The sequence below is a fragment of the Ursus maritimus genome, unplaced genomic scaffold (genome assembly GCF_017311325.1).
Source record: "Ursus maritimus isolate PB19 unplaced genomic scaffold, ASM1731132v1 scaffold_3, whole genome shotgun sequence".
Taxonomy (NCBI): Eukaryota; Metazoa; Chordata; class Mammalia; order Carnivora; family Ursidae; genus Ursus; species Ursus maritimus.
Window position 1 is genome coordinate 43,842,985 of NW_024425563.1, and position 21,087 is coordinate 43,864,071.

Consider the following 21,087-nt stretch of genomic DNA (forward strand, 5'->3'; position numbering starts at 1 on the left):
TGAACTGTCTGTGCTCCCCAGGCTGGCCTGGAAGGGAGTGACCAAGATTCACACCATGACTGGTGGGTTTCCAGTGCTGGTCCTCCACCCCGTTCTCTCTCTTGGTGCTTTTGCTCATGGCAGCACCCATCACAGCACTTTGACCTCCTGGGCCCAGGCAGTACTTGCTCCCCATACTGCAAAAAGAAAGTACCACTGATCAGAATTCTCAGAAGAAATGAAACTTTCATTTCTAGGTTTATGAAAAGAATAAAGTGGAGGAAGGAAAAAGAACCTGAAAGTTTTAAATCACTTCTGACACAACTTCATTATACTGAGGACAGATCAGTAGCAGGCTCTGGAGTCAGATTCCAGGTTAAACATCCCAATCCCATTACTTGGTAGCCAGACCAACTGAGTGGCCTCAGTTTCCCCATGTAGGTTGTAATACTCCTAGGTTGGAGGGAAGATTAGAGTTATTTAGTCTACATAAAGCCCTTATAACAGGGTCAAGCACAGAGGAAGTGCTAACACTTAGTTTTTATTAGCGGTACTACTGCTAGTACCGCCTCTCCTTTCCCTTTTGCCCATGAAAAACCTGGGGCTTTGTTATACAGGAGAATGAAGAGAAAGGAAATTAATGGGGAAAAAAAAGAAAAGAGCAAGAGAGGGAGTAAATAGAAGGGAATATGAGGAGGGTGGGATCCCTGAGATGCTCCAGGTGAATGGACCCAGGGACGACTTCTGACAAGGAGGACCAAAGCCTTCTGCCTGAGTCCCCTGACCCGCAGCCCTGCAAGCACTGGGCTGAATCCTGCTTATCTAGTGAGCCTTGGTTGTGGTTGTCAGTGGTTTGGATTCATGTCAGTCACTGTGCTAGCCAACCTGGAAGCGTGTGAGACCTTCAAGTTTCCCAGAAGGTGATACTTTTTATATATGCAAAGTTGCCCATGTTTAAAGCTTGAAGTAATATTCATTTAACAAATGCCTTTTGTATGACTCATTTCCCGCAATCTCCAGGGTGTCTGTGCCTTTTCAGCTTTCCCGGAAACATAAGGCAATCTTACCCTGGCCTTGGGGATCCTGGGTCAGAGGCAGTCCAGTACGGGGGAGTGGGGAGGTTGGAGCTGGAGAGAAAGAGGTCAAGTGGCTGGGTAACTTGGAAAATGGTCAGTGTGGAAGTAGGTGGGTACACTGGGGAACCAAGTAGAAGCCCAGTTTCAAATTAGTTAATTTCAGAGAGTTGAAGACAGAGAATTCATGTGAGGGAATTCTAGTCCTATTGAATAAGAGGATATCAATCAGCAGCGAAAAATTATGGGGAATAGCGATACTCAGGAGGCTGAAATCTTGATTTTTTTTTTTTTTTTTTTACCTGCTGAAAATATAGAATTTCCCATTTGTCACATATGGAAAATAAGAATTGCAAACTTCAGGACCCAGGAATTTCACAACACAACTTAAGGAGTGTGAACCACTCCTTTCTGGAGCTCGCTCATTGGCATACATTTTTTTAAACACTAACCTTCCCCTTTGGTGTGACTTTTTGTCCTCCAGTTTGAACAGCATCAGTTCCGCAGACGCAAAGCGATCAGGTGTGAAGAGCACTGGCTCAGAAGGAAGCGCCCCCATCAACAGTGCTGTCATCCCCGTTGATTACAAGAGTTTTAAAGCCACTTGGACTGAAGTGGTGCACATCAATCGGGAGAGATGGAGGGCCAAGGTGCCCAAAGGTAATGTGCCACTGGGGAATCTTCCAGGAGATCTGTCCAAACCCACTTAGAAAACAAGGCATTGCCACCCCTGAGTTATAGCTGTTACACATGAGGCACAACCTCAGGACGTGGATTCAAATGGCTGAATGGTAGGATCCACCATCTTTCGCTCTTCATTCTACGTACCACTCAGTGCGTAACAGAATGAGGCAGACCGCCAGTGCCCCTCTTCAGCATGACCTTTGTGCTATATGACTAAATCCCTCCTGTTGGTATTAAGATCCTGCAGCGGATGGGTCTTGTTATTTCTTGGTTTCTGGAGACCACCCTGTCATTCTCATTTCATGTCATGTGACACAATGACGAGGCCTTAATTTCTTCCTTTATCTAAGTAAAGCCTGGCCAGTAGCCACCTCTGCTGTTACGTTGGGATAGGAGGTGCTTTAATATCCTTGCGCGCATCTTTAGCCTCCTTTCATGTTCTCAGCTTCTCTTCAGTCATGACTCAAGCTGATCTTCTGAGAGGAAAGTAACTTGGAGGCAAAATTCACTGAGGCCAACATCAAAATTCAGATGAGAAAAGTCATGACTCTTGCTACAATAAATAAAAAAGACTGAAATCCATTTGCTCATACATGTATTCATGTTTCTCGAACACATACTACACGATCCATACATATTAAATGCTCATCCTGTAGTCTAGGGAGGAACACGTACCTGAGATAAGGGTACAATACCGTGGCGCCGGATTCCATGGAGAGACACAAACACAGGTGGCTCTTGGAGCTCATTGAGGGGCCTGACCCCAATGGGATTTGTGGAGGTGAGCCTTCAACAACAGTGTTTGTTAACAACAACTGAATGCCTCCTATGTGCCGAGAGTATAGAGATGAATCACAGACATCCTGGTCCTCAGAGCTCGCTGTCTCCTGAGGGCAGGAGGCATTAACACAGAGTTTCCTTCAAGGAAAGAAGGGAAATTCAGTCAAGGATTTGTGCTTGTCGCCGTCACCCATTGGCCCCAGACCCTCATGACAAGAAAGGAGAGTTTTATCCTCAAACACAACCCCACCACTTTCATCCACCAGTATCCACACGGCAAGTTGAAGGAAGTGTGCTAGTGGCTGGGCAGGACATGTTCTGGCCCGGTTAGCCCCTCATACATCAGGGGCTGCCTCTAGGGTGGCAGAGAAGAGACCTCACTGTTGCAGTTACTTAAATGCCAGCCACTGTGGCTTGTCCACAAAATCCTGTCCAAGTGGCTGCTCGTTTCAGGTGGGGCAAAGGGTTTATATTTATGGCGCTTTTAAGGCATAATTGGGCCCTTATCATTTCGGGACAGATGTTGGACCCTGAGCTATGGAGCCAACACCTCTTCCATATTTTAAATGTAGCCTCTCACAGTCTATTCAGATGCTTGAAACATTTAAATTCTCCCTGTTGGCAGGCGTTGCAAGCAATGGCGGCTACTACATCATCTCAAAAGAGAAGCACTCTCTTATAATCAATTACACTCATTACATTTGATAATCCAATTCCTGACAACACACAGTCTAAAGAGGTACTTCAAAATAATTTGTTTACAGTTATCTGGCTTACTTAAGTTACCTTCTGAGACAAATCACTGAGGGGAGCATTAGATGGCTTCTTTTCCAGGGGAAAATTGTCCCTTTAAGAATGACATAAATAAATGCTAATAATTACAAAATGTTAGGTATGCTGATTGAGATATGGCTAAGCTATTTTGGAAGCATAAAAGGACTTGTCCCTAAGTCTGCTTAGGGTGTTTGGGAAGGCATCTTGTAGCCAGGCCTTCAAGGACGCCTGAAGTTGGGTCCTGCAGGAGATGTTGAAATGGGGAACAAGGAGAAAGGGGATGGACAGAGGTGCAAAGCCTGGGTTATGTGTTTTGTGGGAGGATAGTTTGAATATCAAAGCAAATTTCTGTTAGTGGGGAAATGGAGAATTGAATCCCTCCTTGTACTGTGCTCTTTGACAGATTCATGTAGATTCTTTGAGAAAATTACCTTGTGAGCATGATAATACACATCACAGAGTTGATGCAAAGAACAGAAATAAATATGTAAAGCACTGAGAACGGAGCCTGCATGTGGTTAGTGCCTGATAACTCATAACAGTTACTTTAAAAAAATTGGAAAAGAAAGAGGTTTGAATGCAGAGTTAAGAAGATGGTGGTAAAAATACCAGCCTATCTCTGATACTCTGACATTTTCAGCCTCCCAGGAATGCTGTGGACTAGTTCAGTGGTGTTCAGAGATGCAGTTTATGTCTTTTTTCCCGTTAGTGATCAGTTTGTGCTAGATTATGCCGGCCGTTTTGCTCATTGTTCTTTTCTACCAGAAAACCGTGATTTCAAGAAAGCCTGACCTGCATGGGGCACTTGAATATATGTTGTTATTAAATTGATTAGAATGGGATCTAAAGTCTTTGTTTTATTAACCAACTTGATATGCAAAGCTAGCTAGACCAGAACCCATAGTCGTTAGAAAAGGTAAAATCAATATTTCTTAACAGCTCTCAGGGCTGAAAATTATTATTTCCAAAGATGTGTAGGTATAATAATTTGTAAGTGTGATCAATATTGATCAATTTTTGTTCAGTATTTAATACTTCATAAACATTTTTTTCTGGTGTAAGAATATGTGTTTAGGTTATAATGCTGAAATATATATATATATATGAAAATAAAGTCACTCCTAACCTCTTCAGCAAGATATTGGTGAAATTCTGATATAATTCTTTTTAATTTTATTTATCATGCATATATATTTATATAAGTAAAAATTTTCCGCATAAATTGGAATTGTATTGTCCTATATTTTGTTTTACTATTCCTATTTTAAGCATTTTGTCTTGATACTGAGTATTCTTAGAAAGTATGATTTAAATGGCTGCATTTCCTCTATTTCTGTACATTTTGGTTTTCAGTTCTTCATTATTATATATAACACTGTTATACAAATTCAAGTCTTTGAGCCTACCTCTGATTATTTATCTAGGATAAATTTCTAGATGTGGAATTCCTCTGTCAGAGGAAAAACTGTAAAGCTCTTGATACATATTATCAAATTTCTCTCTGGAAAGTTTTTTTTTTTTTTTAACTAATGTCTTCCAATAGAAGTGGGAGGTATTTCCCTATATTTCCCCCCTTCATTTTTCCCATTAGGATGTTTATATTTTTATTATTGTTTCATAATAATATTAATTCTTCAATTGACAAAATATCTTGGCAACTTCTGCCCTATCTAGTTTGTCATACACCTTTTAAATTTTTGTCATATGCCTTTTAGTTATGTTCTTTTTTTAATAAGTATAGTCACCATCTGTCAACATATAACGTTATTAAAGTATTATTGAGTATATTTCCTATACTGTAGTTTTCATCTCCATGATTTATTTATTTTGTAGCTGGAAGTTTGTACCTTTTCATCCCCTTTATCGATTTTGCCCATCCCCCTACCCACTAGCTAGCTTTGTAAATGGTCTTTTTAAATATATCCTATTTTGAGGGCGCCTGGGTGGCTTGGATGGTTAAGTGTCTGCCTTCAGCTCAGGTCATGATCTCCAGGGTCCTGGGATCAAGCCCCATGTCAGGCTCCCAGCTCAGCAGAGAGTCTGCTTCTCCCTCTCCCTCTGCCTCTCGCCCTGCTTGTGCTCTCTCTTTCAAATGAATAAATACAAAATATTTTTTAAAAATAATTAAATACATACTATTTTTATTTTACCAGAGATTACCCTTACATTTTTATTGACTTATGTGTCTATCAATGAAAATATGAAATGGTATATAATGATACTCTTTGCAAATGCTGAGATATTTATTGAATTTTTATTTCCTCCAAATTGCTCAGTTTTTGTTGAAATACCATGAGATTTGTAATCTAAGTGATTATAAGTAAACTGTTATTTTGTAATTAACTTAACCTTAATATTACTTTTAATATTTGCTTAAAGTTTTATATCTAGCTTAACAACAATTATTTTTATTTAACACTGAGATTTACTAGTTTTATTGCACATCATTTATATATTTTCCTCATTCTTGAGGTTCTAATACTGGTTGAAGTTTTCTGTCAACTGGAGAACTTCTTGGCTTCCATCTTTAGAAAGATCCTGTGTGAACACCTTCTGAGTCCTTAGATATATAGAAGTATTTTTGTTGTTGTTGTTTTTGTATATAACTAAGAGTTAACTATTCAAAATTTGTATAATATTTTGGTTGTTTGTTTTTCTGTTAGTTTCTCTCCTTCTCATTCCCTCTCTCTGTAAGTAGTAAGTAGGCAATTCAGAAAATTATATCAGGGGATAACTAGTTCAATACCATTTTTAACCAAGAGACTATAAACCATTATTTAGAAAGGGAAATTGAATGAAGAAATCAATGTACTTCTCCCAGAATGCATAGGCCTTCAGTGTGGGATAGAACGAGCTCTCAAGAGGAATGAGAATTGTGGATGGTGATGGCTCTGCTCTGCCTGGCTCTACCTTAACTCATTAGCTGCTTGTTTGGGCCATTTTCTTTTTTTTTTTTTTAATGTTTTTTTATTATATTATGTTAGTCACCATACAGTACATCCCTGGTTTCCGATGTAAAGTTCGATGATTCATTAGTTGCATATAACACCCAGTGCACCATGCAATATGTGCCCTCCTCACTACCCACCACCAGTCTATCCCATTCCCCCACCTCCCTCCCCTCTGAGGCCCCCAGTTTGTTTCTCATAGTCCATAGTCTCTCATGCTTCATTCCCCCTTCTGATCGCCCCCCCTTCTTTATCCCTTTCTTCCCCTACCAATCTTCCCAGTTCTTATGTTCCATAGATGAGAGAAATCATATGATAATTGTCTTTCTCTGCTTGACTTATTTCACTTAGCATTATCTCCTCCAGTGCCGTCCATGTTGCAGCAAATGTTGAGAATTCGTTCTTTCTGATAGCTGAGTAATATTCCATTGTATATATGGACCACAACTTCTTAATCCAGTCATCTGTTGCAGGGCATCTCGGCTCCTTCCACGATTTAGCTATTGTGGACATTGCTGCTATGAACATTGGGGTGCATATGGCCCTTCTCTTCACTACATCTGTATCTTTGGGGTAAATACCCAGTAGTGCAATGGCTGGGTATAGGGTAGCTCAATTTTTAACTTTTTAAGGGACCTCCACACTGTTTTCCAGAGTGTCTGTACCAACTTGCATTTGTTTGGGCCATTTTCATTGTGAGTCAAATCACCACATATAGTCTGCGACGGGAAGCAAAAGGAAATGAAATTGAACCATGACATTTGCTTTCCACTAGTCTAGAAGCCTAAGAGTGTCATGGATGCTAAAACTAAGAGCTCAAAAGTTTAATTCTATAAATATTATCCTCGGAACCTTGTAGCACATACAAATTTATTGTGCACTTGCCTACTTTTTCTCTTTGTAAGAAAGGTTTATGTATATTAATAATTTCACCCTGAAAATATGTGGCACAAACATACCTCCTGTCCATTTTTTTTTTCTTATTTCCATGTTTGCTTGTTTTTGTCTATTTATTTTGGGTAGCACCACTGGGTGCTGATGGCTGGTCGCCCTAATAGCAGATATTTCAAAGAATCAAGGCGAGATGGAAGTAGAGAAGCTGAAGAACATTGCAGAGCCACCTGGGGCAGCACAATTGCCACAGGGAAAGGAGTCAGAGTGGGGCAGGCTCACCTAAGGTCTGAGTATGAGGTCGTAAGAGCTGCCATTCACCAGTCAATCATTAATTACCTGGTATCAGTAGCAATTGAGCAAAAACAGATTTGTTTCTAAAATGTACCTTCTCCCAGTTTTTTTTTTTTTGCTAGATTTTCCGTAGAAAATTGTTCAGACTCAGTTGTCAAATGAATTTTTCCTACTCAGATAATATTTTATGCTCTTCTGTAGCAAACCAGAATTTAACACCTTCAGTTTTAATCAGTTACTTTTAACTTGCGGATATTTCGAAGGTTGAAAGTTTGCCACAGATATAGTGGGGATTCTGTGAGGGGACCATGAATTATTTCACCTGGTACCTGACTATGAATGAAAATTCTCTTCCCCCTCACTTTTCCTCTCTGTGTAGTGAGTACAGTCATCTTTTTACTCACCTGTATTAGTGGTTAAGGAAACCAGCATTTGTCAAGTGGCTAACTGTTCCAGCATAGGACTTTAGAGTTTATATACTTTCTGTATATAAACTGTATATATACTTTCTGTATATAAACTTTCTGTATATATATATCCAGGTCTGGATTACAGATGGTGGAATATGCACAAGTCAGGTTCATTGGCAGATAGGCCCAATCATAGCCGTTGTGCACAGTTTCATTTAGTTAACAGATACTCCATGCACATCTGCTATGTGCCAGGCGCTGTACCAAGCATTGGAATTCGGCGGTGGAGATGACATTTGACCTCTGTCCTCAGGGCACTGTGGGAGATGAGAGGAAGTCTGGTTGAACATTCCAGGGGGCCTTCTGTGACCCTGTAGTCCACTGAGAATGCCGTCTCAACATCCACAAGGGCATTCTCTTACTCTTTCTGTAGAAGTCAGAAGACAGATTATACTCTGTATTTGCATAATTATGTTATTTTGTAAAGAAATCTTTCCTTACCTTTTCATTGTAAAGTATAAATGCATCCTGTTGGGAAGCAGAATGTCAGAAAATATTGAAAGGCAAACATTTAAAATTTAAATCAGTGCTCGTCCATCCTGATTGCATGTTAGAATCATCTGGAGAGCATTTAAAAGATCCTATCCTTGCCCCTCTCCCTCCAGAATATGATTTAATGTGTCTGGGGTGAGGTCAGGGCATTGAATCGAATGGGTTGGATGAATCAATGAAAAGATTAATGAAAACGTCATAATATATTAAGGAGGACATTTGAGCCAGGCAGATGTAGAGGCAGAAAAAGCAAAACGAAGCCAGAGATCAAAGACATCCACGAAATACAATGCTGGAAAGCCCCATGAACACGTGAGCTGGATTCGATTTGGGCTTTGTGCTCTTAAGCAGCTCAAACTAGGGGAAACATAACCACCCTGGTGCCCATCAGATTATAAACAGACTTGTTGTCTGTGAAACCTAGCTTTTTCAGGAGCAAGATACAAAGGGAAATAAAGAGGACCCTTGATAATGAGGTGTGGATATTTTTAACACATCTAGAGAAAAAAATGCCATAATGTTTTTTATAATGGATGGCACAATCTGGAAGAACTTTTGAATCAGTTGGATGCCAACTAGGGTGAGTCTCTCCCCAAGGGAGGTCTCTGTGAGGTGTGTGTTACTTCCTACAATCCAGCGCCACCTCATTGCCTCCAAGGCTCTGCAGGATCTCAACTCCGAATGTCCTTGGTTGGTTGACCATATCATCTGTCACTAACCTCTTCTAAATTTGTGTTAGCCATACTGACTAACTCAGTATCCCTTGAACATACCAACTTCATTCCTACCTCGTAGCCTTGACATTTTTTATTTCCTCTGCCTAGAATGCTATTTTCCCTGATCATTTCAGGGCCGGCAATTCATCATTAAGAATTTGTCAGATAGCACTTTTCTTTGCCTCCTGATCTAATGTCACCTCCCTCCCTTATGCTGGTCCTCTTCCATCATATTACTTTTCTTTATTTTTGCTGTGCCTTTTTCACCGCCTGAAATTATCTTTGTGACTTGTTTACTTAATTATGGTCTTTTCTCTTCCATTAAGTCTTGCTTGCTACTCCATTCCCAGCACCTAAAATGGTACTTGATGCTGTCGCTGCTCAATAAATATTAGTTGGATGAATGAACCCATCTTTTCATGAATACTTGATCATATGCAATTATGCTATGTTTTTGATGAAACACAGAGCCAGACCCTTTCACAGTGAACAGAATTGGAAATAAGGCTGACATCCTTTCGCTAAAGGGGAAGATGCAGACCTGGGTACCTGCCCAGACTAAAGGCTTCCTCTAATCTCGTGGACAGTTTGAAGACCATGTTTTTTGTAAGGCCTAATTATCCCCTTCCTACTTTTAAGTTCACAAACAGTGACCTGAAACTGTGGCGATTATTTTTCCTGTCTTTCTGTTTTGTAATCAACTGTTTATGTTTAAACTCCAGAGCCTAAACAAATCTCCATGAAACTCCAATTTTTAGTGTGGCCATGGGAGGGTTTTGTAATGTCCCCAAGCCTTGACTTCACATTTATAAAATAGGGTTATAATAAAGTAGCTACCGCCTAAGGCTGTTTTGAGAACGAAAGGAAGTAATCCTTGAAAAGCACTTAGCATAATACCTGGCATAGAGGACACACTCAAGAGAAGTTATTGATGATAAATATTGAAAATGCCAATTGTCGTATTGGTTTGTTAATGATTATCATTATTATTATTATTACTTTCTCCCTGCCCCTTCTTCTCACCCACTATTTTCAGAAATGACATCACCATGAACCGATTTCATTGGTTTCCTGAATATACACACTAATCTGACTTGAATTAACCAGAAATAGACCCCACTCAGTGCAAATACTTGTTTTTGTTTAAAGAGGCCATTCTCCTAATAGTGTGACCTCTTTTCATCTTTTCCGTGCCTTTCCTGACTTGCCATGGGTACAGAGGAGAAGGCCAAGAAGGAAGCAGAGGAAGAAGCTCGCCTGGCCGCCGAGGAGGAGCAAAAGGAAATGGAAGCCAAGAGCCAGGCTGAAGAAGGCGCGGCTGGCAAAGCCGAGAAAAAGACATCTGGGGAAGCTAAGAATCAAGTCAGTGGAACACGCACAAACAAAAGCGACAACCCTCGTGGGAAAAATTCCAAAGCTGAGAAGTCCTCAGGAGAAAAACAACAGAATGGTGAGTACAGTTTCACTGGTGAAAGACTCTTTTCGGGGTGTTAATGACGTGATGAGTGGAAGCTGGCAAACAACCGCACCTGTGCGGATGTGGCCCTCGGAGCCGGTGTCTCCCGTCTCCCCAGCTGTGGCACATCACACCTCACTGGGCCGTGGGTCCCAGTAGGAGCCCATCAAAAGAAGCCAGAGGCTGGCTTGGGCCATTCTCTCCGGGGAGATTATATTTTTCAGGCCCTTCCCAGCTGTTCTGGAGACTATGGCCAGTGCCTGCCTGTCCACTGGGGAAATAACTATTACCAATGTCAGCACATTCCGGAGAGCTCACTGCCCAGACAGGTGGATGGAAAGTGTCTTCCATATGCACTATCCCTCTAGCAGGCGGGGCTGGGGCTCAGGCCTATGTAGGGTCTGTTCCTGTAGTATGTGTCTGTATGTCTGTACGTATATTAGGGTGACCACCTATCCCAGTTTGCCTGGGACTGAGGGGTTTCCTGGCATCTAGAGCTTTAGATTTTAAAACCAGAAAAGTACCAGGCAAACCCAGATGATCTGGTCACCACCTTGTGCGCTGTGCTTGGCACTGAGAATTTAGAAATGGAAAGGCCACAATCTCATCAGGGACACGGGCATCCTTAGAAATCATTCTGAGCAAGTAACAGTCATGGCATGGCAGCTAAAATGCTCTAAGGATCATGTCAGAAAAGAGACATTAGCTTTGTTGCGTCTGAGGCTCGTGGAATGGAGAAATGTCAAAGCAAGCTTCAGGGGGTGATGGAGCCTGAGCTGTGTTTTAAATGCTGAATTTGCTGGTCAGATGGGGGATAGGGACTTCTTCACCAGAGGGAACAAGACGAGCTGAGGCACAAGGGCGTGGAATTGGTTCCCTTGTTTGGGAAAGAGCAGGAAGTTCAGACTCTCTGGAGCTTTCAAGGGCCAAGTTGTGGCAAGGTAGTTTTGCAGTCCGACAGACCTGGATTCAAGGCATAGCTGTGCCTCTCACTTCTTGGTGGCCTTACCCAGGTTACTTAACCTTCTACTGGCTCTAGAAAGTGTGCATAATACCTGCTCACAGCAGGACCACTTATGAGCCTCCAATAATGAGAAGGATAGCAGAGACAACGACCACAATAGAATAATTAACATTTATTGACCATCCACCAGATGCTTTTCTAAGTCCCCTCTTGACGTGTTTATCCTCTTACCCACCTGGCAGGCCACGCTGTAGCTATCACGTATGCTACAGAGCCTGAGTAAATGTGGGAGACGAAGGAGATGCTTAGCACAGCCGTCTCCAATTATTTTTACCATGAACATACAGAACATGTAGAATCAGAAAACAGTATTTTAATACATATGATAATGTTTCTAGCTCATATCATGTTCCAAGAGCTTTGCCCAAATTCCGTCAGGTGACCCCGGGAGCACTGTAGGAGGCAGAGAAGGCCTTCATCCACCTTGTCCGGCCCCTCAGCAGCTTGGTTCTGGAGACCGCTCCCAACGAGTTAGCTTTGTATTCAAGTGCATCCTTGGCCAGAAAATACGTTCAGTTGTACAAGAATTGATGATATACCTGTTGGAGTGTTTCGAGGACAGTGCAAAAGACCCCCTCTCACCCCTCCCAAGGTCAGAACCAACTAAGAGAGAGCAGAATCAGGAAGTCAGTGATCAAAATATTAGCTCCACTGCAACTGGAGTTGAATTGGAAAACGTGACTTGGTCTGCTGAGCACATGGGTTTCTTCACACATTAGCCTTGAAGTGAGTTTAGCCAACCAGATACTGGCAGCGCGGGCAGGCCTAGGACCTGCCACCTCGTTCCCACCCCAGCACCCCAACACCCCAGCACCCCAGCGGGCTGCTTCTGGAGTGATGCACAAGGTGTGTGTCTTACGGAAAACGCATCTCAGAGGGGGTTGGGAACTAGAGAAATGGCTGGCTGAACTGAGCTTTGCGTTCTCAAACTCCTCCTAGATGAGCTTCTCCTTCTCGAAGGAGAGTATGGAAGGGCTCCAGAGAGAGGCAAGATGTGTTTCTGCCCCACCTTTTTTTTCTTTTAGGAAAGTGGGTGAAAAATGACTTTCCCTTAGTAAAAGTAATATCAATAACATTTACTGAATGCTTAATATATGCCAGACATTGGACATGAGATTTTACCTACATTAAATCATTTAAAAATGCTAACGACTCTGTGCCGTCGATATATGCATTCCCGTTTTGTGGATGAGGAAATGGAGACTCAGAGAGGTTCAATCACTTGCTGAAGGTCAAGCAACCACTAAGTAGAGATTTCAAGTCAAATTCAGGTCTGAGTCCAAATTCTATGTTTCATAATCAGCACGTCCCTACTATTTGCAAGTTTCGGCGCTATTGGGGAGAGTAGGAAATCAGAGGAATATTGAGGCTGCGCCGAGGTCCGCAAGAAGCTTCTAATCTATTCCAGGGGTTGGAGCACTTTTCCTGTGAAGAACCAGATAGTAAATATTGTAGACTTTAAGAGCCATGCAGTCTCTCTTGCAACTGCTTAACACTCCTGTTTTAGTGCAAAAGTAGCCACCAATAACATATAAACAAATGAGCGTGGCTGAATTCCAATAAAACTTTATCTATAAAAATTCAAGTTTGAATTCTATATAATTTTCAAATGTCCTTAAATATTCTCCCTTTTTTTTTCAACCATTTAATAATAGACTATTGTTAGTGGGCCATATAAGACCAGGCACTGGGGCCATGTTTGGCCCATGGGCCATAGTTTGCCAACCCCTGATCTGGTCAGGGAGAGAAACCAATGAACATAAACATGCCGGTCATAGAGAAGGCTATGAATTCTATGTGATGAGTATAAACAAATACCCAGAGAGGGCAGAGGTGGCAGGAATCAATTTTGAAGACCCTTAGAGGGAGAGCCTGAAAGAAACAAACAGCAGCCTGAGTTTTCAACTAGGCTGGGTTGATTTCACAACTGTGTTTATTTCCCAAAGTAATCAACAGTCTACCATTTCCCTTAAAAATTAAGTATTAAATGAGAGATGGGAAAAGAAGTCAATTTTAAGCAATAATAAGAAAGGCTAATGGTGGTTCGAGACTGTGTTACAGCAGCCTAATTAAAATGATTTATAACTGTGCAGAAAGGCTCTTTGGTTTCCCCTGTTTATTGAATAACAGCTCACATCAGCCATTAGTCCATATACAACCCGTGGGAAATTACCTAATGGATTCTGTTCAAGGAACATCATCAAACAAACACGTGTCACTTTCCCATCATCCTTCTTTGTGGTCGCCCAAGATACTTCCAGGATGGAACCAGAGGACAGTGGTTAAGTGGGGTTCTAGAGGTGTTTTTATCAGCAACTATGAGATCCCCATCTCAAGCTTTGGTCACCATCAAGGTACTTCCTCTTTCAGCCTCCCCAGCCCTGACTGAGGAAAAGGCAGGCTGCCCACAGGCTGCTGGCTAGCATCCAGCAAATTGAACCTCTCCTGCGACTTCTGGAAGACATCCTGGTCTTGCTGCAGCTGTGCATAAAGCTCCAGTCCAGGAAAACCTTGAAGTTCAGGCATAAAGTATTATGCATTAGGGTGTGAAGGCTCATTTAGGAAAGAAAGACATTTTTCTGCAGGGAATTAGTTTGACTACAGGGCTCAAGATCCTTGAGTTCATCTCTGGCATCCTTAAAACAAGAAGGAGCCAGTATTTGGACTGTTTCGTGGGACCTCCAAAGGAATCCTCCCTTTGGCCATTGGTGGTAAAGGGTGATGATCATGTCCTTCGCTTGAACTCCTCCTGCTTACACCCTGGCTAGAGTTGACCCCCTTTTCCCTCAGTCCCTTCAGCCAGCTCATCCCATTTCAGAATTAAGAGTAAGAGGAAATGTGGAAAATTTATTGACTCCTAACTTAGCTTAGGATTTGTCAAATTCCATTGAAAATACTTACTTTGTTGAAAATATCACAACCCAAGATGGTCTTAAATTATCCTTAGATAACCATTTCTTCATAAATCTGTAGGCCAAAGGCATTTAGAAATGGCAGCAGTAAACAGAAGCCTGAAATTGAAACCTTGAGCTTCATAGGGAAGTTGCGAGATACAGTGGTGGAGAGCTTAGCTTCTGGAATCAGACCCATCTGTGTATATTGTGGTCGATTGCTTTATTTATGCCTTAGGTTCCATAGCCATAAAATGGAGATGGTAATATGAGTTTCATGTCCATTCTTCACAAGTCGGTTTAAGCAAAATCACTTTGTGGAAAGATCAGTTGGCCATCTATGCAAAAACTGTTAGACGAATGGCTTAAACCAGATCTACGGCTGCCAACAGGAGCAGTTTTGCTGCCAGAAGGAGCCACACATGCAAGGTTATGGGCAGAGGTGGGGCCGGCGGTGGTGTGTGAACCACTGGCAGGTGGCCGGTGTGCTGCACTCAACACAGCTGGATGGACCAGCATGTGACACAGTGGCTGCAGAGAAGCCAAAGGAAAACTCACGCTTGGAAAACATCCTCAGTCATTTGATGAGTTTGTTATTCTGCAAATTGATCATTTAGTGAATTAAACTGTGATGAATTTATCTACTTTCAATCACAGTACCTTCATAATGAGGTTGTTAGAAGAATATAATGAAATGATGCATACGATATGCCTGGCACAAAGAAAGCAAAAAAGATAGGACCCTGCTTACTCCTTCCTAGTTGCAATTATTCTTAGGGTCTTCTTGTTTCAAGAAGTACCACTATTTTAGTTGTAATGTATTCTGGGTTTTATGCAGGCTAAAAAGAAAGATGCTATTAGTAAGACTCTGAGAAAATTTTCCAAAACTTGAGAATGAGGCTGAGGGAAGGGTTGCTGTGTCCTTTCAATGTCACAGTGGCATACTCTTGAACAGACATGGCCAGGGATTATTTAATTATCTTAGACAGGGGTCAGCAAGCTTTCTCTGTGTTGGCCCAGCCAGTCACTATTCCTGGTTTTGGCGTGAAAGCAGCCACAGACAGTATGTGAACGAATGCATGTGACTATTCCCAAAGATCTCTGTTTCCAAATTGGCCGCTGAGCTACAGGTGGGTGACTCCCACTTTAGGAGAACATGACTGTGTTTAACTTTGTCATTTACTGTTGACTCAAGCGTAGGTACTGTGAGGTTGTATGCTAACTTACAGATTTTTGACTATTAGAGGAGATTACCCCCCTACCCACAGGTTATGATTTTATTGCCCTGTAGGACAAAACCAGTTCTGTTTCTAACACAGCAGTCTTATTTTTAACAGTTTTCTAAAATGCCTATAAATACCAATTTCCTTAAATGCCCTTGGCATCACCCTTACTATCTCTCGGGTTCCTTCATGAATGAATTAAGTAAGTTTTTGACACGTGTTTATTCTACATCTGTTTGCATAGTGTTTCTTAACATTTACAAATCATATTTTGACAAGCTCATTATTTAGAATACCATTTATAGCTCCGTTTTAGAGTTCAGTTGGCATTGCGTGATGTGCCAGATATCACATTCACTACCTTCAATACATTTATCCTTATAGTATGTCTATAGAGTAGCTATTATTACCCCCATTTTGCAAATGAGGAAACTGAAGCATGTAGAAGTTAAGTAGCTATGAGCTGGCATAACTTACATTTGACCTAATTTTTTCCACACTCCACAGCCCAATAATAAAGCTGAACTGCCTTTCTTGGAAAATAAACATTATTGGCTTAAGTGCAACGTTGTTTAACAGGAACTTTGTCTTAATTTCTGGATCATAATCTTAACTTTTAAGACCTAATATATGGTTTAAAAAGATATTTACTTTCAGACATGTACCCCCCCATGACTAAAATTATGCATTTTTTTTCATCTTTTTACCTTGACAAGTTTAAAACTATTTATAACTTCCCTTTTAGCTGTGTACATATGCTGTTTGTCATGTTTATTACTTTCAGGTGACTTGAAAGATGGTAAAAATAAGACCGACAGGAAGGATCAATCCAGTGTCGGAAGTGATTCAAAGAAAACAGATGGTAAGAGCATAATTTTCCATTATATTTTTCCATAAAATGTGTGATTTAATGCAGGTTTGTTAGAATTACACCTAGAATTGAAATTGTGGTTGTTAATATACTCTTATTATTATACCCTAAAAAAACCCTTCCCTACATTTAAGGAGTACTTGATTCCTATTTCAATAATTTACTGATTATTGTTGTATCTCTTCCCGTCCGCCATCCTTTTCTCCATCACAAATGCATTCTATACTCTCTCTCTCTTTACCACTTGCCATTTTTTCACTTTCACTTTAAAGTTGCCTCTGGGCTTGCTGATTGGAATGGAATGGAGTACGAGTCTTTGTGAATCGTGCAACATAAATGGGAACTGTTCCATGGTTTCTGGTTTTCACATTTTCTCTTTTAATGAGGAATCATTGCTTTCGATCAGAACAGAAATCTGTTCAGTGTTATCACTGTGTTGGGAGACCCACATATTGGAGAACATACATAGTTGTAGAATGCAGTTTGGTCAGCAAGAGTAAGTCTCAAAGGCAAGTTTTGAATGGCAATCCCCACCAAACCAATTAGACTGAACCTACCTTGTGATGTGCTCCGTGAACATTGCTTTTACCTTTCACAAAGAGCATTCTACTCTCTCTGAAACCTGGAAGTTCAGATTCTATTATCCTTCAGACTTTGTACTATCCTACTGAGAAAACTGTTCTCGCCTTTTATATAAATCTCCTGTTTCAGTTGTAACACGTGCTTACTCTTAGTGACCCCTTCATACATGTACATGATAGTAAACTGAAAATGCAAGTTTCTAGGTAGTGGTTTGTGCTAAGAGTCCCAGATGCTCTTTGAATCATACCTCCCTGGAGACATTGTATTGGATGCTAAGCTGTTTTTGATAGTTTGGTTTTTATGTCATTGAAGAACAAATATTGAGTATTCAGATTGAGGACTCAAGAAATTTGAACACAACTCCACCTATTAAAAAGGAAGCAGCTCCTCTAGCTTTCATGCCTAAGCCACTGTGACAGGCTTTCTCTACTCATATGTGTGAAGTCAGTTCTTAAACCTTTTCTTTTAATCTCATTCAATAACTCACTCCAGGTGTCTTATCACATAACACCTAGGGAACACCCATGTGCAGTTTTTTTGCCAAATCATTTATGCAAATGGAAACCACATACCTAAAAAAAAAAAAAATACCCTCCTTGAATGATTGTGACTAAGACACGAATTACACGGAGACAAAACAGAATTCAAAATGACAGTCATCCTAGCCAGACTCTGTTATGGGTAAGGTTTGTTGCCAGATATCATTAAACCCAAGTCAAGGTAATACAAGCCAGAAAATGTACAGTAGAGGAGAATGGTGTTAGATATAAACTGAGCACCTGGACACCTGGTCCATCCTGCGTTCAGTAACTAGCCCATCTGAATTCCTACAGCATGAAAGTGCAGAGTAAACTAAGTCCCAAATCTTTAACGTGGGATCTTGTTGCATTTTTATATTGTGCTACAAATATCTATTATGATGTTGTCATGTGGGCATTGTGAATTAAATTTTATTACCTTCATTAAGCCCTTTTATTTTACCTGTGCCCTCTATAGTTGAATTGCCCCAAGTATTTAAAATAATTAAACAGATTTTTTAAAAGCGGGGTGTGGAAAGGGGTGAAGAGATATGATGTTCTATTAAACAAATAAATGTAAAGCTTGATTGTTTAATGAGCAGAATTCTTGATCCCATCAGGCAGTGAACAGAATGCAGTAAATAAAGAAGAGACATTTTCTGATGTCTGTTCTTTTTCTTCTCCATAACTAACTTTCCACTGCTTCAGATGGGTCTGGTGTGTTTATTCTAGCAAGTTTATACACAAACTTGGAAATGAACAACTTTGTATTTTAATTTCATTGATGGGCTAACATGACATCAGTCATTCTCACTGCTTTGATATCATAAGGCTTTAGTTAATTGTGCTGTCTTCACCAAAAATCTTTACCAGGACTAAAGCTATTCTTGGTGGCATGAAGTGGAAAAGATTTCAATCAGTCTCATTTATCTCTTCGCCTTTGGTCATCAAAACTCTCTACTTTAGGAAAAATTTTAAATGATATATGGATCAGTGGGTACATTGGTTTTTAAAAGCTGTCTTGTAACAACCACATATATTTTGAACATTTCTTTTTAATAGGTCCTATTACATTTGATGACCAGAGGGAGTGAATTTAACTATTTTTAATGCCTCTACCCCTACTATAACCCCTGGGAACCAGTGGTGACCAGCTCTGTCTAATTTTTGAGAGGGAGGATCCAAGCACAATTCAGTGCCCAGTAAAACCAAACCCACTATGGTTTGAAGTTGCAACATTTGAATGCAACGCATTCAGAAAGAAACCTGATGGAAACTGGACCACAGCTGGTTATTCCCAAACTCCATTGAGCTGAGGCACACACAGAGAGAAGGGGTGTGTGCTAAAAGCATAAATTATATCCTGGCATAGTGAACACATTGCAGCTGTACATTATCTCTGTCAGGCTACTGAGGTACTACTTAATATCCTGCAGCACTAATTTTTGGACTGACTTCTAAGAATGAATGTCCTTTGAAACTACCTTGTTTACTCTTCGGAAGAAATGTACTAACATAAAAAGAATGGGGCCTCTGAGCCAAGATTCTCTCAGGGCCTAAACTTATAGTGTCACTGGGAGACTTGTGGGGTGCCAGTGAATGAATTATTTTCAGTGTGTTTTTAGTCATGTTTGAAACAGCAGAGCCTCTTGGACCTGCCATAATTTTTTAGAGTTTCCCAAAAATATGAATTTGCCCTTAACTTTATTTGACTCTACTAACAGAGATATAAGAGATAGCCACCATTTGTGCCTCTCAAAAGTTGATTATAATTAGGCCCTACAAGGGTTATTTGCCAAGTCCCAGAGTGGAGGTTCCCCAGGAATTTCTCCTTCACTGAGTGTTCTGGGAATTGGAATGCTTAAAGGTGTTCGTGAAATTTAAAAGTCAACTCTGTAGAGTGAAAAGAGTGGACAAAAGACTGTCTATGGACCTCTGCTTCCTACAAAGAGGACTAATAAGAATGAGATTCACCCTTTCACCTGAAACAATAATAATCATAATAAAAGATAACTTCTTGGAAGAATAGTTTCCAAGATAGCAAGAAATGAAGGACAGTGATCTCCAAGAAACAGGAAACAAATGAAATAAACCCTATCATTGCTCCAGCTTCCTCCCTTGAGAGGGTTTCCAGGCAGCATAAGGAGGGGGAACCCAGGCAGACCTGATGAACTCCTTGAGTTGAAGAGTTGAATAAGGATCCAGGGAGAGCCATGGTGGCTAAAGTTAACAAGATAAAGTACCAGAGAGGAGAGAGCTATAGAGATACAGAACTCCAGAGATGTACAGAGTAGTCATTCATCAGAGTACTGATTGACCCATACAGATAGGAAATGACCTGAGATCAGAAAAGAACCATTCAAGAGGTTTAGAGGGAATGGTCCTAATGTCCATACTTCATATAAGGCAAGAAAAGTGCCTATTCCCACTAGTCAGATTTGAATACCTCATAATTTAAAAGGAATTGGGTGGAATCCACCTAATTGTCTTATTTTATTAGTGGAGGAGTAAATAGCTGTAGGCTAAATGCTGCTTTGGTCTCACCTAATAAACTTTGAAAGCAAGACATAAAAGGATCAAAGTGTTTCCAAATAACTGCACCTCAGAGTAAAGTTCATAGGTATATATAGGAATACAAAAATATCCCATACCCAACAAGGTAAAATTCACAGTGTCCAACATCCAATCAAAAATTACAGGATATGCAAAAAAGCAAGAAAATACTACACACAATGAGAGAGAGAGAACTGAAACAGAAGTTAGAATAGCGGACAAGAACATTAAAGCAGTTCTTACAACTATAGTCCATATATTTGGAAGTTGATTAGAGACATGGGAAATACAAAGAAGCAAAAATCAAACTTCTAGAGATGAACACTACAATGTTTGATATGGAAAACACACTGGATGGGATTAGCTAAATAACATTGGATGAGATTAGTAATAAGTACAGTGGATGAGACTAGACATTGTAGAAGAAAGAGTAGTGAAAAACTATCCAAAATGAAACAGAAAAAAAAATGTAAAGAGCATCAGTGAGTTATAGGACATCTTCAACAGCCTAATGTATGGGTAACTGGAGTCCCTAACATAAAGAAGAGAGAGAGGAGGAAAGAAAAATACTTGATGAAGTAATGGCTAAAATTTTGCCCAACGATGAAAACTATATGCACAGACTCAAGAAGCTCAGTAAAGCCCAAGCACAAGAAATTTGAAGAAAATTACACCAAAATATGTTATAATCACATGATTGAAAACCAGTAATGAAGAGAAAATTTAAAAACAGCTGGAGGAATAAAAACTCATGTACAATTGAACAAAGATAAGGATAATTGTAGGTTTCTTATCAGAAACAATGCAAGTGAGAAGACAGTGGAGCAACATCTTTAATATGCTGAAAGAAAAAAAGAATTCAATTAAG

At 40.4% G+C, this 21,087-nt stretch overlaps 1 protein-coding gene across 4 annotated transcripts in view; it reads left to right on the forward strand.

Annotated features, from left to right (window-relative positions):
• Positions 1-21,087, forward strand: part of PDE1C (phosphodiesterase 1C) — a 302,251-nt gene that overhangs the window by 234,252 nt on the left and 46,912 nt on the right. For all 4 annotated transcript variants that reach the window (XM_040644120.1, XM_008686465.2, XM_008686463.2 and 1 more), the window contains 3 exons: positions 1,537-1,712; positions 10,321-10,551; positions 16,480-16,557. In XM_040644120.1, the coding sequence (XP_040500054.1) occupies positions 1,537-1,712; positions 10,321-10,551; positions 16,480-16,557 (485 nt within the window). The remainder of the gene's footprint in view (positions 1-1,536; positions 1,713-10,320; positions 10,552-16,479; positions 16,558-21,087) is intronic.